The sequence below is a fragment of the Vitis vinifera genome, chromosome 19 (assembly GCF_030704535.1).
Source record: "Vitis vinifera cultivar Pinot Noir 40024 chromosome 19, ASM3070453v1".
Lineage (NCBI taxonomy): Eukaryota > Viridiplantae > Streptophyta > Magnoliopsida > Vitales > Vitaceae > Vitis > Vitis vinifera.
Window position 1 is genome coordinate 2,662,217 of NC_081823.1, and position 19,458 is coordinate 2,681,674.

At 30.8% G+C, this 19,458-nt stretch overlaps 1 protein-coding gene and 1 pseudogene across 1 annotated transcript; one reads left to right on the forward strand and one right to left on the reverse strand.

The window, feature by feature from the left end:
• Nucleotides 1-4,515: 4,515 nt before the first annotated feature.
• On the reverse strand, nt 4,516-15,711 carry LOC100245247 ((-)-germacrene D synthase-like; annotated as a pseudogene).
• Nucleotides 6,929-9,057, forward strand: LOC132253398 (F-box/LRR-repeat protein At3g03360-like). Its single transcript, XM_059735174.1, has 4 exons — nt 6,929-7,342; nt 7,428-8,387; nt 8,468-8,614; nt 8,713-9,057. Exons 1-4 carry the CDS (start codon nt 7,286-7,288, stop codon nt 9,007-9,009), a joined length of 1,461 nt encoding a protein of 486 aa, XP_059591157.1. The 5' UTR covers nt 6,929-7,285; the 3' UTR covers nt 9,010-9,057.
• Nucleotides 15,712-19,458: the final 3,747 nt, after the last annotated feature.

Here is a 19,458-nt window from a genome sequence, read left to right on the forward strand (position 1 = left end):
TTAGATAACTTTGAATCCGAAATCTCCAAAAAAAAATGTAGAAATTAAATTGAAGATAACAATATGCATCTGTCAACCTCTCAATTGCTTCTGTAAAGAGTTCGAGCTCGTCAAATGTGCCATACACATTTTATACATCATCCACAATGGATGTCGTGGCCATTACTTTGGTTAGGACCCTTCTAGCAAGTAAGTACTGGGGCTCAAACCATACCCCCAATACCCAAAAGTAGCACTCCACCAGTCTGTCCCGAGCAAAAGGTAGTTTTGTTGCAAAGTCTAAATCTTTCCACCACCTGAAATGGGTAAACTCCGGCAGATTATTAGTATATTCTATCTACCTTGTGAGCTTGACACATGTAATGTTGGATTGTGAAGCCCGAATCAGTATTATTCCACTACTCAAAAGGACATGGAGGATTAACTTCCTCCTGAGCTCGTGGGGTTTAAGAGGGTATAGTGCTCCTAGAGCTTTTTTAATATTATTTGTTGAATGACAAGTTTACTCCTATTGTGTTTAACCCCTTATGTGTAACTGCAATTGAGAGGAGAAAGAGGTCAGTCCTATCATGTCTTTCTAAGGAGGAAAGAGGGAAACAAAGTAAAAAAAATCATGTGATACTGAATGTATCCATAAGACAGCCCTAGATGATTGTGTGGTGGGGTGTGGAATATCAAAGATATTCGCTTCAATTATGTGAATGAAAATTATGGCTTGTGTTACTCATGTGCCTATTATAGTACATGTGGGTCACATCCCTTTCTGGATTGTTTGAGGAAAACGGATATCTTGTTCTGGAAATGTACCTGAGCTTGTTTCTCATCCATCCAGTGGTCATTTTGGACTGCAAATGAAAGCTTTGGCTGTTAATCTTGTAGTACTCCATATACCCTCCTTGCTTTTTACTTTTAATTTGGGTGTGTTATTTGAATCAAAATCTTGTGTTACCCGCGCATTTTCAGGATAGCTCTGGATCTTTTTGGACGTTGCTTATTGGCTGGATATGACCAATGTTTTCAAAACCGGACCGGTAATCAAACCGGAAAAGTTACCGGTTCACGGTTCACCGGTCGGACCGGCGGTCGAACTGGTGACGTCATAAATATATAATTTATATATTATTAAAATTAAAAATAATTATAAAAATTTTAAAATATATATGAATAAATTAAACATCAATAATATTATTTTATATCTTTGATATTATCAAATTAAATCATATTAATATTTTAAATTTTATTAAATGAAATATGTATAATATTTAAATGTGAATATATAAAAAAATGAAAATTTAAACTAATTTCATAATTTTTAAAAATATTATATTATTTTTATTTAATATTATAAAAAAATTTAAAATCTAATATATATTGTTTTGTTTGGCATATGAGATAATAAAACACATGTAGCCGAGTGGTGTCTTAGGTGGACTATAGTTAAGGATTGGTCCAAGGTTCAAATCCTCTTGTGGAGTTTTGTTATGTTTTTTTTCATTGATATTTAGCAATCCTACATCGGAAAATGAGAGAAATAAGGGGTCAAATGACTCCTATAAAAGCCATCCTCAGCAAAGGCTTGGCATGGTCTTGTGGGCTCAAAAAAAAACCCACAATAATTGGAGTGGGCATGTGGGCTGTGTCATAAGACAGGCCCAACATGGAATCTTTCCTTTCATGCAATGAGAGGGTAATAGTTTTATTTTGTAATTTTTTTTTCAAAAAATTAAAATTATTTGAATCAGCCGGTTCCCTTGGAACCGGCCGGTTCACCAATTGAACCGCCGGTTTGAGCGATTCAACCCCGGTTCGATCTCAATCCGGTCCAAATGACCGAATCGAACCGGAATGATGACTGGTCGATGGTTGGACCGGCCGGTCCGGTTTTTAAAACATTGGATATGACAATAGCTCAGAACCACAAAAAAAAGTAAATTTTTTTTTTCTTCCTGTTGTCATCGATGATAAACCACGATTATTGATCCATTGTCGGTCTTTGGCTTCAACAAAGTAGGCTTCGTCTCCCTTTTCCTCCATTTCTGCAGAACACCATTTCATATAATGGTCTAGGAGTTGATCTTAATTAGCACCGATAGTGGATGTCATGACAAGTCATTATTATTATTATTATTATTATTAATCTTGGATTCAATAAGGTCAAAATAAAAGAATTGGGATTAAGGAATTTTGATTAATGGAAATTAAAAAATAATAGCCAGATAATACTATTTCACATTGAAGCTTGGGAAGCAATAAAAATGGAAAATTGGTAATCGACTCTCTCATATAAGTTGATATAATTAACAAAGTATATATGTGAAAGGGTTTGCATATGTATGATATATCCAAAATTGATCCAATTAATAGTAAATTAAGTCCAAGCATTCCAAAATACTCTATCAGTAATTAAATGTGTTTATGTAATGAAGATTTTGACTCATTTACATGTTAAAAAACAGTTAAACTTTATTTATTTTTAAATCCATTTTAAATCAAATATATTAACAATTATTATATTCACTTTTAACCAAAACAAATTATACCTTTTCATGTTAATATCCATATTTTTATAACATATACTAAAATAATATATTTTTATAAAAAGAAATATAATTTATGATTTTATTATAATATTACTATTCAAATTTTTATTAAAAACCATTTATTTACAATTACAAAACCATTTTCATTTTTAATAAGATTGAAATTAAATTTAATTAACATTATATAAATTAATTTACAATATTTTTTCAAAATCAAAATAAAAAATTATTTTTAAAAAAATTTATTAAAACATGTTTTTTTTAAAAAAATATATATTTTAAAACAACTTATCAAATATCTTTATTTTTATAAAATACTAAAACATTGGTTTTCCTTTTTAACTTAAACTTAATTTCTGAAAACTAGAAAATATGGTCAAATGGGATCTTTTTTTTTTTTTATTTATTTAAAGTGATTTTTAAAGATTTTAAAACTTTGTTAAACATTTCATTTATACAAGAAAAGCACTTTCAATCGTTTAAAAAACGCTTTTAATCACTCTTGCAAATATGCTAGAAACCAAAAATTAGAGATTGATACAATTAATCTCGTTGAAAAATAATATTAACGTAAAGATATTTTGTAATGATAATTTTTATTTAATTTAAAATTTTAGACTTTTCATCAATTTGCAATCACATAGGCCTACCAAGGATTTGATTTTATCTTCTAAATTCAATGATTATAGTAATAAAACATTCAAAAATTGTCACACATTATAAGTCAAATTAATTTATGCACATTAAATATTAATATACAGAATGTCTCATCTTTTCTATCAAATTATGTCTTTGACTAACAACTTTTTGTAATTTTTGTTTAATTAGTTTGAAATCATATTTTGAAAATACATATCTCAAAATGTGGTTTCTAAATTTGTACTGAATGCTAGGTTTTGAAATACAAAAGATCCAACAGCAAACATGTGGGACAAACTGAACGACTTTCATACGAATCGGGCTTCTAATGTCCTGTTGATATCATCCCATTCAAAAATAATTTCAACTTGGAAACATAAAAAATGTTACAAGTGAGTAGACATTTGCCCCACATCATAAATAATTGAATCAAAGATAAGATTTTCATTGCCTTTTATGGACCAACCAAAGATTTCGAGTCAAAGCAAGTATTTATAATAATTAAAGGTTCTATCTCTATGATTAAAGGATAGTACTTATGCGATCACACCTTCAATTGATCATAAATTTGAATTATTTTTAAATAATTAAAATTGAGTTTTTATTTTGGGTTTTTTCAATTATGCTAATAAAAACACATTTTTCCCATTTTACTTTTTATCATAAATCCTATGATTATAAAACCATCAAAATTGTGAAAATATCATAGATTAAAGTCAAGCATGTGAACAAAGGTAAAATGATACTCTACGATGTTCATAAAACTACCAAAATTATGGTTCCAAATTTTTGTTGGATGGAGTATAATAGTTGAAAATTTTCTTATGCATGATCAATTATGGCTTAGTTTGAGAACAATTCTAAATAATAAAATTTTAAATTATTATATGATATTTTATACAATAAAAATCTATTTGAGAATATGAAATGTTCTTAACATATTTTTTATTTTTTAAATATATTTTAAAAATAAATTTTATCTTCAAAACTTTATTTTTAATTATTTTTTATATTTATATAATTATTATATATAATAATTAGAAAAAAACAAAAGTAAAAACAACCTAAAAGATTTTTTTTTTAAATATCCTATTTTCTATTTTTTGTTTTTTATTTTTAATAACATATAACTATTTTTAAAAATAGTTGTCAAGTGACTTGACAACCCGTCCTTATCCAAATCGGAGACAAATTGACGTGGGATCCACACAACTCCATAATTTAGAAAGATTTCATTTCTCATGTGCTCTTGCGAATCTCGGGAATTATTGCAATTATGACACATTCTCCGCAGTGGGGTCTCCATGAATGACTCATGTCCCCATACCAAAAAGGGGAAAAAAACTTTTAGAAAGATTCCATTTATAGATGTTACTAAAAATTACTTTGCTACCATAATTTTAGACATATATGTATATATCCAAAATACCATGCCTCGATGCTAGATTACATTTAACATTTGACAACACTAGAGATTATGATGACTAACTGTGGTGGAAGGTGATATATCATACATGTTATACAAACATTATTAATCCTTTTCACATGGTACATACATATATATAGAACCATCTCCTGGCCATTTACATTGGCACAGGATCTATGAGCATCCCTGCAACCAGATCTTTCATCAATGGTCCAACCAGCGTGTACTCATCTTCGTCCTTGTACAAGACGTCCATCATCCGGCTAAAATTCAGAACACGGGTGAGGAGTGGAACTGGCACTGCTGTAGGTTGCAGGAACTCCTCATTATTATCCTTCCATGCACTCTCTACTTGCTTCTTGAACTCATCATAAGCTTCTTCCTTTGAAACCCCATATTGCTTCATGTAGCATTCTACGGCTGAGGCAACATGCCCTCTTTTTTGCTCAAACTGCACAAGAAAGAAAATCAAAAGAATTTCAGTATACACAAAACAGTAGCAGCATCCATTATGCAATATGGATATGTACCTCATGGGAAACTATGTCATCCATAAGCCTGCAAATGACGTTTGAAGCTCTAATCATCTTAGGGTCACTGAAAACCCAATCGAAGGCCTCCTTGGTTACTATATCTCCCATACCGACGAAAGATGTGGTTGTAAGCATAGAGCAGGCAGAGCTTACCAGCGCGTTGCTCATGTACTCCTCCATTCTTGGTATATATTCTTGCTTCAACCATTTGGCTTCAAGAAGGTAGGCTTGGACTTGCCTTTTTAACTGAGTTACATTGTTGAGATATTATGATATATTCTAGGAAAGTAGTTGTTATTGTTTAGGATTGTTTCCTAAACTCACGACATTGTTTAGGATTGTTTCCTAAACTCACGGTTTTCCCTTAATTAGGTTTGCTTGATGTACTATATATTTACGTGGATGAATATCAATAAGGGTTAAGCTTTGACCCTTTAATCACACTTTACATGGTATCAGAGCACTGACATGCACACACAATAAAACAATGGCCGGCGACGATGAACAACCACCATTGCCGCCACCTAAAAGGGAGATGAATTCACCTTTTTTTCTCGGCACAGGAGACCGACCAGGCGACTTCATCACTCCCACTCGCTTACGCGGCGACAATTACGATGATTGGGCTTCTAATAATGAAGATCACAATAGTTGTTATGGACCACCAAAAGAATTCTAAAAAGAAAAAACCCATGTAAATAGGGGAAAATCCTAAAATATCGGTAAAAAATAAAGGAAAAATTCACAAAAATGGGGAAAATCGTAATTTTGGACATGTGAGTTTGGAATTTTGTACTTGGGCTTTTTGACAAACTACCACTTTTTCCTTATTTATTTATTTTGTTATACAATACATTACAAAAAAAATACTATCAAAATTAAGATAGGCCTTTTTTTTTGCTTTTAAAAATTAGAAAATAATTGTAAATTTTACAAAAGGTACAAAGATTTGAAACTTAGGAAGTTCAGTCTTATTACAATTCATAGTAACACAACCCTTTTCAGAAAAACTGAGCCACCAAAATTCAAGTGGGGCTATGCAATATTTTTTCCTTTGTAAAGAACAGTTCTATAAATAACAAAACACAAACGGTCATTGATCACACAATTAACAGATAGAAATTTATTGTATCTTAAAAAATAATGAATTATCAAGCAATAACGCCTGTTTGGAAATGTTTTCACAAAAAAAAAAAAATAGAATAGTTTTATCTATAAAATCATAGTCATTAACTCGAGTTTAAACTTAAATTTAAAATCATAATTGGTAACTGCACTTTTAATTATTTTTAGAAAAAAAAAACATTAAAATTATAGTCATCGACAATTTTGTAACTTGGATTGCATGAGCACTGGTTTGAGAATTATGAGGAGTTAATTTATGGAATTTTTTTAAAATAAATTATTTTTATTAAAAACTCAATTAATTTGGGGTATTAAGACTAACAGAGGGTGCAGTCTACCACAAGCAGACTGGATATGAAAAAGAGGTTAAGACTCATGAAAAATAATATCTCTCATCTATTATCACACAATTTTTGTCATTAATTATCTTTCTTCTTTTTACCGTTCATTAACTAATTTCTAACCATCAATTCATTTCTTATGATGTTCATCATGTTTGAATGACATGTAACTATTTATGATATAGTAAACTTTCACTCATATTAAAATTAAAGTTAAAAGTAATTAAAAAATCAATTGATATAATAAATAATAAATTAAAATTAAAAGTAAATAATTGAAATATTGGAGGAAATTAAAAATAAAAATTTTAAAAATTTTGAATTTTAAATTTATCCATATGGAAATTGAGGGAGAAAGATAATTTGTATAATATAATTTTTATTAGCAAACTCATTTTAAAATTTTGTGTTTGATAAGAATGTAATAAAAATATATTTATTCTAATAATGAAGATCACAATAGTCCAAGTTGTTATGCACCACCAAAAGAATTCTAAAAAGGAAAAATTCACCAACGGGAAAATCGTAATTTTGGAATTTGGATAGGTGTATACTAGTCTCTTTCTTTCCTTTCCCTGGTATGGAAGGTATAGGTCTATATATACTTGGAAGAACCAGTCAAATTCGGCAAAATCCATATTATAATTTTCTTTGATTTCTTAGAGAAACTGAGTTCCCCCAATGCCCGGCATACAGAGGAAGATGAAGAGGGCAAGACGAAGACGTACAGGAGACGAGGTAAAGGGATTTAATTTCAATTATTAGAGTGTAATGTAGATGATTAACTCTTTTCTGACGTCCATTCTCAATTCTGGCTACGTAGTACATATCCGATGACGGTGATTTTGGGGAGGACCTGCTTAGCGAGTTGCCGGATGAAATTCTTATTTCAATACTATCTCGCCTAACCCTAAGGGAAGCTGCGGCTACCAGTGTTCTCTCACAGCGATGGAGGTACTTGTGGACATATACTTCACGTCTCAACTTCGATTCAGTAGTTAACAAAATTGTCAGACGGTCGCATTCCTTCGCCCTTTCGACTGCTGCAGGGCGGCGGCGGCGGCGGCGCAAATATATTAAATGGGTTCACAAGGTCTTGGCAAAGTATAGAGGCGGCCGAAACTTAGATGAATTCAGGGTTTGTTTTGATTTGTCTAAGAGATCTCGTTCTGATATCGACAAATGGTTTGAGTTTGCAATGTCAAAGAATGTCAAAAACCTTGAGTTCGACTTCTTAAGATGTTCTTCTCAGAATCAGGATCGGGATCCCTGGTTCGTCATGTTAAGTTATTTTCAGAATTTCTATAAATTCCCGCATCGAATTTTGGGAGTGAGGGAAGCACGGGATCCTAATGGTATGTTTGTTGGCTTTAAGTCCCTTAAAACTTTGTCATTGAAGTCCATAAATGTGAGCAGCGAAGCTGTTGAGTATTTCTTATCGAACTGCCCTCTTCTCGAACGGCTATCTGTGCATGGCAGCGAAAGTTTGGTTAATTTAAGGGTTGCTGGCCCATCCATCATGCTGAGGCACTTGGAGATAGTCAAGTGTTCCTCTATCCAAACCATTGAGATATGTGACACAAACCTCGTTTCCTTTACCTATCGGGGAGAAAGGAAGGGAGATCTGCTGCCAAACAATATGCATATTGAGAATTCACCTCTCCTCGTTGAGGTATTGGCCGGTGTTGGAAGATTAGGGTTTGCAAAGAATATGCTTTTGAAGCTTTCATCTTGTGTTCATCAGCTGCAGATTCTTCAATTGACAGTCGATCATTTTTTTCCGGTTAGTTTATGTATAGCTGATTTTCTTTCTTTTGTGCTTTTTGAAATTATAAAGTGATCATATTGCTGGTTTTGATTCAGGAACGATCAAGAGCCTATTTGCTTCCAAAATTAAGAAACCTCAAGCAATTAAAATTAACTGTCTTTGTTGGGTGCCCTGAGAATTGTCTCCTTGGATTTGTTGCAATGCTGAAGAAGTGTCCTCACTTAGAGAGTTTGGTGTTGCAGGTGGATGTTCTTCTGTCTGATTCAATCAAAATGTATATTCTTAGCTATAGTCCTTGCTTGTGTAAATGATTTTGACTCCCTGGCATTTTATTTTACAGTTAAAATGGCGAACTCAAATCATACCAGTCGCAAAAAGATATGCCAAGGCATTGATCCAATATTCCCATCAATACCTGAAACTGGTGAAAATTGTTGGTTTTAATGATTGTAGCAGTGCTTGTGAGCTAGTCATGCAGATTATTGAAAATGCTATTGCACTCGAGAAAATTATCATTGATACAAGCCAAGGACATAGGAGGAGGGGACCATGGTTGAAGAGACAACTAGCTGCAAGAACAAGAGCTGAGCAATTGAAATCACATGTACCTCCGAGCCTGGAATTTATAGTACTTTAAATCTTAAGCAGGTGTATGGTTTTGGAATTCAATTTTTTTTAGTATCTACTTCTGATGTTTGGTATTAATATTAAGAATTTATGGTCTCAATTAATGCTTATTTGGTTTGCTTAATTGTGAATGAGAGTGCTGCACAAACTTAAAAATTCTCCTAATGCATTTTGGGGATCGAGGGATTCACGACTTCCATACTCCCAAAACCCTCTTGCGTTAATAAGCCAGTTGCATATTCCCTAGATATCGTCATTGTGTCTTCTTTCAATTGCAATATGAAGACCATGTCTTATCTTATAGGTAAAAGTACATTTTGATACTAGCACATGCACTTGAGAGGAGTAGGAAAGAGTTCATCTAGAAGATTAAAAAATGTTGAAGATTTAAAGATTAAGGTGGTGTTTGTTTTTTTGGTTTTTTGCTGAAAGCAATTTGTTTTCAGAATTTAGGATGTTTGTTTTTATACTTTTTTATGACTTATTATAGACTTTTTATTAAATAGAAAAAACCAAAATATGTAATTTTTTCTAAATAGAAAAAATAACATATTGATTTTTCTTTACTTTTTAATATTTAATAAAAATAAAATACTACAAAAACAAACAATCTAATATTTAACACTATTAAGCATTTATGTTCTATTTAAAATTAAGTAAAAAAACAAACACCATCTAAGAATTAATAGTTGAAGAATTCATAAATTGAGTTTTGAGGCCCTTTAAAATCAAGTTTGAAAAATCCAAAACCAAGCATTCACACCCTTTGATTATCATTGTTCAATTCAAGTGAAGCCGATTCAAAGGCTAGATCATGCTGAAGGCCAAGTCATAATAAGACCCAAATCAAGTTAAAACCCAAGTCAATGTGACCAAAAGCCATGTGAAGGTCAAGAGTAGTCAAATTTCAAGTAACACCAAAGGCCAAACTAAGTCAAATCCCAACTCAAGCCAATACAAATCAAGTAAAAATTTAAAGTCAAACCAGTGTTTAAGTCAAGTCCATGCCCAAGCCATGTCAAGACCTAAGTCAATGCATGTCCAGTGCAAAGGTATACCTCTTCAATAATGCCTGGGTTTGTAATGATTCTTCCATACACCACTTTGATTGTTGTTCAAAATTGTTTGTCAATGGTGGATTAATCTGCTTAACAGTTGCTCAATGACAAACAAATCCACAAAAAATGAACTTCACCGTAACTACTGATCATCATTTTAAGCAGAATCTACCAAACGGACCAAACCTCATCTTTCTTCCTCTTCTATTCTTCCTTCTTTACATATTTTCTTTTATCAAAGTTCGAATACTGCTAAAATTTCGGCCATTTCCTCAGTCAGAATTTACAACCTTTGTTTTGGACGGGGGGTTTAGGTTGAGCTTAACTGCATGCACATGAAAGTAAGTTTTAGGAACATGCTATGTACCGTAAGGTACCTATCAAGTCCAAATCTAGACCATTGGATATGTATAGTGAGATTTAGGCATTGAACAAGGGTACAAGAAAATGAGACCAATGTATAAGGGTATAAACAAATGAGATTATGATATAAACAATAAAACTTAAAAAAATTGTACATACACTACTTGATTGATGGTGTGTTTTTAATACGTATTGAAAAAAATATCATTAGCTAGGTATCATAAATGAACCTTAAGTTTTAATATTCACTTCTTCCTTATATTCTTCAACAGTAGGACACGCCTTTTCATTAAAGTTCATTTTCAAAAGTAGTTTTCCTAACATTTTTCAAACACTTCTTTCATATCCTCATTTTTTTTTTTTAAGAACAAAACTCCATTTTTTGAACTTGGAATGTTGTCAAAATGTTTTTTATATTTTCAAATATTTTTAAAAAATAACTTATACATATAATGCTTTATTTTTAATCATTTTTTATATTTATACAATTATTTTTTTTTAAAAAAAACCTCAAAGAACAAGTAAAAACAATTAAATTATGTCATCTGCAAGGCAACTTGTTTTTAAAACAATTTTCAAAAACGTGTTTTGTAAATGATTGATCGTCAAACATGTTTTCATATTTTTCAGTTCTTAAAAATAATTAAAACTTAGTTTTGAAAACAATTTTGAAACATAGTCCAATCCTATATATGTATATCCTAAAATTGGGAGTATATGTTGTATAATTTATGAGTAATATCATAAAATAATTATCTGAAGTGACTTTTGGATAAAAAAGGAAAGAGAAAAAAATGATTTTAGTATTTTAATTAAAGTGATTTTCAAATTTTTTGAAAATGGCATTAAATTTTTTTGTTAAACATTGGATTTGTACAAGAAGAACACTTTCAATAAAACCATTTTAATCACTCTCTCAATATAAACAAAAAATTGGAGATGGGTACTTTTAATCTAATTGAAAAAGAATGTTAAAAATATTTATATGCAATTTCAAATAATTTTTGAACCAAAACTCTATAGTGCCCTCATGGACACACAGATTCATGAATTATTATTATTTGTCCTTTATGTCACATGTTTTATGTCCAAAGATTTATCAATATTGCGTGGGACCAAATGAATGATGTTCATACATTTGGGTCTTCTATGTCTTTTTGAAATACCCCATCCAAAAATAATTTCAATTTGGAAGCACATAATATGATATATGTGGGAGCAAATGATAGAGATTTGCTTCATTTTATCAAATAATTGAATTGAGGATAAGATATACATTAATGTAATCTCATCCTATTGAAGTGAAGGAGATTTTAGTATAATAATTTTGTGATTATTAATTTAGGAATATTAGATTTTTATCATTGACATTGGCTTAGCAAGGATTTTATTACCTACGGCAAGACGTAACAAAAAAGGCAAAAAGACTTACAAAAGATTCCATTTATAAACTCTTTGGTCCCTTAAAATTAAAAGAACAAACAATTGTCACAATCATACTCTTTTATTGATGGACTTGGGAGATGATAGAAATGGAAGTTAATAGATAACTCTTCATAGATGATTTTGATAACAAACAAACGATGATTGAAATAGGGATGGTATATGCAACACCCAAACTATATATCAATCATATTTTCATACGACGGATGAAGCACAGTATCGAACCATCGCCGCATTTACATTGGCACAGGGTCTATAAGCATCCATGCAATAAGATCTTTCATCAACTTCCCCACATGTGTGTACTCGTCTTGATTCTTGTATAAGAGATCTATCACACGGGCAAAATTAACAACACATGTGAGAAGAGGCATGGGCACTTGTGTACGTTTGAGACACTCCTCATTCATATCCTTCCATGCATTCATTATTTCATTATTGAACTCCTCACACGCCTCTTGCTCAGTAACACCATATTGCTTCATGTAGCATTGAACTCTTGAGACAACATATCCTCTTTTTTGCTCAAACTGTCCAACAAAAAAAAGGAGAAAATCAAACAATTTCTATTGTATTAAGTTTCCTATATAGATTACTTAAAACTATATTTAGTCATATATAATTAAAATTAATAAGAAACTTATATATTTTAAAATTATTTAATTTTTATATAAAAGAATTAAATAAGTGAAATAGGGTACCTCATGGTCAACTATGTCATCCATGAGCCTGCAAATGATTGCTGAAGCTCTAACCATCTTGGGGTCACTGAAAACCCAATCGAAGGCCTTCTTGGTTACCATATCTCCCATGCCAACAAAAGATATGGTTGCGAGCTGAAAGTAGCCACAACTTACTAGTGCATTGGTCATGTACTCCTCAATTGTTGGTATATATTCTTGCTTCAACCATTTGGCTTCAACAAAATAGGCTTGGACTTGCTTTTTCATCTGAGTTACATAATCATGCAAAATATACATTAATTTTGGCCATACCAAACACAATTCAACGGAACAATAGGTCTATGTTTAGTAGCTAGGAAATTTTGAGGAAAAATATAAGAGAGAATGTAAAAACGGAAAAGTAAAAGAAAAGAAATGATGAAAAATATATATTTATATATATATATATATATATATATATATATATATATTTAAAGCCGTAAATTATTTTTATATGCTATTTTAAATTCATTTAACTTATTTTAATCCTTTAATATAAAAATTAAATAATTTGAAAATACATAATTTCCTAACTAATTTTAATTATATTTTATTTTTTTATTTTATTTTCTGTCATGTGAGAATTATTTTTCTTATCATTTTTTTTTTTCTTTCCTTCCTTATGCTTACGAGAACCAAATATAACCTAAGGGATCTAGAAGAAGAAGGGACATTGATGCCAAACTGCTTGTTTTGCATAGTGAACACGGTATGGTTTTTCTTGCTTGGTCATCTCTTCCTCTATTTCTTCAAAGACATCTAAGAGAGCCTGATAACACAACTTCATATAATCTGGGAGTTGATCTATGCTGCCGGCATCCCATCTGCAAGTAAAGCAACAGATATATTTGGAACTTTCTACCAGAAACTAGAAATTAAGGTAAAGATGGTGATGTTCATGTATATATCAAACCTCTCAATCGCTTCGGCAAAGAGTTTGAGTTCTTCAAATGTACCATGTGTGTCATATATATCATCTATAATGGATGTCATGGCGAATACTTTCAGTAAGATCCTTCTAGCAAGGAAATATTGGGGCTCAAAGTACACTCCCAATACCCAAAAGTATCCCTCCACTATTCTGTCCCTTGCAAAGGGTAGCTTTGTAGCAAAATCTAAACCTTTCCACCACCTGATCAAAGATATATCAATAGATGATCAGAGTCATGAGAGTTGCTCAACAGCTAGCTTTCTGCAAACAATTGGAGTTAAAAAACTTACTTAGTGATCTCACTCAGCTCTTTCCTGTGGAGTGACTGCAACAGGTTGAAATCTAACTTTGCAAGCTTAAGTAAAGATTTATTATGTGAATCATATTCTTGGTAGATGGAAATGTAGTGCCTTGCCTCCACCCTTATTAAGCTCTTGCGAATCGGCCGCTCTAGAGCGTGAATCACTTGTTTTTGAGAGGATTATCTGAATCAGGTGCCATGGACTGAAGGTGGGCAGTGGTGAAAGCCTGGGCTTCATCCAGTATGTCTTCTCCATGCACCATTAAATGTGTAGCTTCATATAGAGCTAGCATGCCTGGTAAGTCACCCACCAATGATTCCTTGAAGTTGCCTTCCTCGTCCTTGAACTTCTTAAATACATCTATTTCATCATCAAGGTTTAATATATAACCATTAAATCAAAGATAATTTATTCAAGACGACATATATATATATTTATTTATGAACTTCTTTTGATCATGTAGTATTGTTTTAAAATCGTGAGAACTTCTTGGATCAGATCAGTTATTCAAGATGACATATACATATTTATGAACTCTTTTTAATCATGTAGATGTGTTTTAAAGTAAAGAGGGTTTCTTGGACCAAAGCGGATAATATCTACAAGAAAAACCACTGAAAGTTCAATAGGGAACACCTAAAAGGATGATGATCTTCAACCCAAGATTCAAAGATCTAATCCTTAAATGAGATATTAGGAATGGTGTGACACTTTAGGCCTTCTCTCTAAGATCCTTTCCAAGGAATGAAAGGTCCCTCAATAATCTCTTTCCAATATCTTGAAATTCATCCAAAATTCGTTTCTAATTTTGGTAGGACTATCATGATCTCTTAAGCGGACTTATGCCACTTGAGTGGGATTAGTTATTTGAGTAGCCCCTGCTTCTTTTGAAAAATCATTTTATAACATTTTAAGTCTAAAAATGATACTGAACATTTTTATACTTCAAAGGAGCCTAATATGTCATATGTCAAACCTCTTTAGACGTACCCATGACATCCCAATTGGACGAAAAACAACTCTTGATCTTCAGTGAAGAGTAAGTCACTATAAAAAAAGACTTCTATAATCAAATATTAAAAGGAATAAATCTACCAACATATAAATAAGACTTAATGTCCTAATATACATGTTTGTAAGGTGGTTATAATTAGTATCAAAGCCCATCCAAACTCTGGTGTGAAAGTTCATTTAGTCTCGCAATCCCATGAAACATAACGAGAATGATTGTGATATCCTATGTCGAATAGGAGAAAAACTTTTTGATACCATATATATAGACCCTTCTTAATCATGTAGACTTGTTTTAAAATTGTGAGAGCCCTTTGAACTAGAATCAATAGTATTTACATGGTTAATAGTAGATCATTACACATACTCGCAGCAAATATGGGACAAAAGCTTTTACCGGATGGAATGTGGTAGCCTTCTTGTCTTAGTAACCGGATTCGAAGAGCAGCACTGGCAAGGTCATCGTTATCATCATCAACCAAATTATATGTTTCATACATAACTTTTAATGCTTCTTCTATCTCCCTTTCAAAGTGGTAAGCCAAGCCCGAGCGTTGGATGGAATCTATGAAGTTCAGCAGTTGTGAAGACTTCCCAGCAGTAGCTTTTAGCTCCTTTCTCACTTCTTCTTTCAGTCCTTCAAGTTCTTTTTCTTTGCAGGCATGTGTTACCTGGACCAAAAATTATATAAACAACATAAACATCTAATACTACAAAAAATAATTTTTTTTTAGAACTTCAAGTATTTACCGTATCATCAGGAATGTAGGTGAGGAAACAGTCACCCCAGAAGTTGGGAACAAAGTTTGCAGTGTTGCGAGCCAGCTTAGGATCAGCCTTCTGGGTGATTGATAGTGGGAAAGAAGACATACTTTGGCCAGAGAAGAAGCCTAAGAAAGTGTCGTTGCTTCTTATGCCCTTGTCGGTGGTATGTGGAAGTGGAACTCATGCATTTATAGGCCGGGCAGCTAGGCTTCTTAGTTTTGAGAAAATCATTTCCTTTCCGTTTTTTTTTCTTTTCTTAATATTTTCTGGAGCCAAATATAACCAAAACAATTATCTGAAGTGATTTTTGGAAAAAAAAAATAAAAAAATGCTTTTGGTCTTTTAATTAAAGTGATTTTCAACATTTTTAAAAGTGATATTAAATTTTTTTGTTAAACATTGGATTTGTACAAGAAGAGAACTTTCAATAAAACGATTTTAATTACTCTCTCAAAAATGTATAAACAAAAAATTGGAGATGGGTATTTTTAATCTAATTGAAAAAGAATGTTAAAAATATTTATATGCGATTTCAATAATACCCTCATGGACATCATTCAAGACATTATTATTTGTCGGTAACATGTCACATATTTCATATGCAAAGAATATGCGAAGATTTAACAATATTGTGGGGGACCTGATGTTCATACATTTGAATTGAGGATAAGATAAGATGATCAACATTGATGCACTCTCATCCTATTGAAGTAAAGGAGATTTTAGTATAATAATTTTGTGATTATTTATTTAGGATATTCGATTTTTATCACCTTTTGTGGACATTGGCTTTCCAAGGATTTTTTTATTTTTTATTTTATTATAAAGCCAATAATTATAAAACTGTCAAAATTGTGAAAATATTGTGGATTGAAGTCGAGCATGTTAACAAGGTAAACTTATACTCTACATTTGCTAAAAACCACCAAAATTGTGATTCGGAATTTTTGTAGGATGGGATTTAACAATAAAAAACTCTTTTTTACAAGTAAGAAGTTAGGAGATTGTTTGGGAATGATAATTTAGAACAATTTTTTGTTTTTTATAACAAAAAACAAAAAAAAATATGTTGGACAATTAAAAATTGTTTTTTGTTTTATGTTATTTAGAATAAAAAATATGATATTTTCAAATAACATCTTTTTATTGTTTTTTATTATTTTTACTTATTTTCAAATAATATTTTTTTAGAACTCTTAATATTTACCGTATCATGGGGGGTGTAGGTGAGGAAACAGTCACCCCAGAAGTTAGGAAGAAAGTTTGCAGTGTTGCGAGCCAGCTTCGGATCAGCCCTCTGGGTGATTGATAGTGAGAAAGAAGCCATGCTTTGCCTAAAGAAGAAACTTAAGAAAGTGTCGTTGCTGCTTATGCCCTTGCGGGTGGTATGTGGAAGTAGAACTCAATGTATTTATAGGGAAGCCCTGGTTTCTCTAGGCTGTTTGGATTCATAGAAAAAAAAATATATATATATATATATATATATATATATATATATAGAAATAGCTAGATTAAAGATGGACAAGGTGGAAGCTCATGCTACATGTGTTATAATATCAAAAAATAATTGTATAAAAGATCACAAATGAGCTTAATCCTTTAAAAAAACAAACAAAAAAAAAGAATATTGAAGTATAGAAATTTCAAGATAATAATATTTTTTTTTGTTAAATATATATCACCTGTTATTTGGGTGGAGCAAATAGCAGCAAATTCGATGATTCCAAAAAAATCAAACACAGTCACACTCAATTAATTAATTAATTTATTTTCTTTTACTTTAAATTTGGAGATGGGCATTTTTAATCTAATTAAAAAAGAATGTTAAAAATATTTATATGCCATTTCAGATAATATTTGAACCAAAACTCTATAATGCCCTCATGGACATAGAGATTCATGACTTATTATTATCTATCGCTAACATGTCACATGTCTTATATGCAAAGATTTAACAGTATTGTGGGGGACCAAATGAATGATGTTCATACATTTAAATGAGGATAAGATAAGACGAACATTGATGCACTCTCATCCTATTGAAGTAAGGGAGATTTTAGGATATTCATTTTTTATTTCCTTTTGTGGACATTGGCTTACCAAGGATTTTTTTTTCTTTTATGATAAATCTAATAATGATAAAACTGTCAAAATTGTGAAAATATTGTGGATTGAAGTTGAGCATGTTAACAAGGTAAACTTATACTCTACATTTGCTAAAAACCACCAAAATTGTGATTCGGAATTTTTGTAGGATGGGATTTAGCAGTAAAAAAACTCTTTTTTACAAGTGAGAAGTTATGAGTTTGTTTGGAAATGACAGTCTAGAACAATTTTTTGTTCTTCATAACAAAAAAACATTAAAAATGGGTTGGACAATTAAAAATTATTTTTTATTTTATGTTATTTAGAATAGAAAATAAGATGTTTTCAAATAACATCTTTTAGTTTTTTTTTTTTTCACTTATTTTCAAATAATATTTTTTTAGAATTCTTAATATTTACCGTATCATCAGGGTGTGGGTGAGGAAACAGTAACCCAGAAGTTAGGAAGAAAGTTTGCAGTGTTGCAAGCCAGCTTAGGATCAGCCCTCTGGGTGATTGATAGTGAGAAAGAAGCCATACTTTGCCTAAAGAAGAACCTTAAGAAAGTGTCGTTGCTGCTTATGCCCTTGTGGGTGGTATGTGGAAGTATAACTCATATTTATAGGGAAGCCCTGGTTTCTCTAGGCTGTTTGGATTCATAGAAAAAATATATATATATATATGGAAATAGCTAGATTAAAGATGGACAAGGTGGAAGCTCATGCTACACGTGTTATAATATCAAAAAATGATTGTATAAAAGATCACAAATGAGCTTAATCCTTTTTTTAAAAAATAATAATAATATTGAAGTATAGAAATTTCAAGATAATAATATTTTTTTTGTTAAATATATATCACCTGTTATTTGGGTGGAGCAAAAAGCAGCAAATTCGAGGATTCCAAAAAAATCAAACATAGTCACACTCAATTAATTAATTTATTTATTTTCTTTTACTTTAAATTTGTTGGGGTTAAGATGAGGCAAAATAAAATATGTGGACCCAATTAATGGATTATCAATATTTTAAATTAATAAAAATTGAACTAGAATATACATTTTTAGAACTGATTTTTGTTGGGGGCCTAGTGTGATGATCGATGTTGATCTATTGAGTTTTGCAACAATTAAATGTAAAGAGAAAACATGAAAAATTATATTATCAAATTTATATTAAGAGTTCCTAAGAATTTGTTTGATAATTATTATACAACGTACTTTTGATATAAAAAATGTCTTTGAAAAAAAAAATTATATATTTGGTAAAATTTTAAAAATATTTTTAAAACTTTTAAAAATAACTTTTAGAGTTGAAGAAAGTAGGCATTGATAGAAAATATTTTTAAAAGAATTACTTAAAGTGTTTTTTTTTTTTTTGTTTTTTTTTTTTATGTTAAAAACATTTTTTTAAAAATATTTAATTTATCAAATACTTAATTAATTTTTTTTTTTAAGTTAAAAACACTTTTTAAAATCATTATCAAACTTACTTTTTAATTTAGTTTGTGGTATAAAAATAATTAGGATCAACATTTTAAAAGTCTTATTTCAGAACATTTTGGAAAAAGTTATTAGTTCCAAATTATTTTTAACTTATTTTTCATAAAAATATTAATTAGTTTACAGTAATCTATAAAATACAATTGGAAACATAAAGTTTCTTTTGAAAAACAAACCCTATTCAAAACAAATAAAAAACATAAATAAAAGCCAATTTTATGTTAATTCTTAAGCATTTTATATTTGTTGTATTGCGCTCAAATATAGTTAATATATTA

What these genes read in the sequence shown, in the direction of transcription:
- LOC132253398 (XM_059735174.1), top strand. Translation starts at nt 7,286, where the DNA reads ATGCCCGGCATACAGAGGAAGATGAAGAGGGCAAGACGAAGACGTACA. An exon ending in GAAGACGTACAGGAGACGAG is followed by an intron (nt 7,343 to 7,427) that starts GTAAAGGGATTT and finishes CTGGCTACGTAG; the next exon opens with TACATATCCGATGACGGTGA. An exon ending in CAGTCGATCATTTTTTTCCG is followed by an intron (nt 8,388 to 8,467) that starts GTTAGTTTATGT and finishes GTTTTGATTCAG; the next exon opens with GAACGATCAAGAGCCTATTT.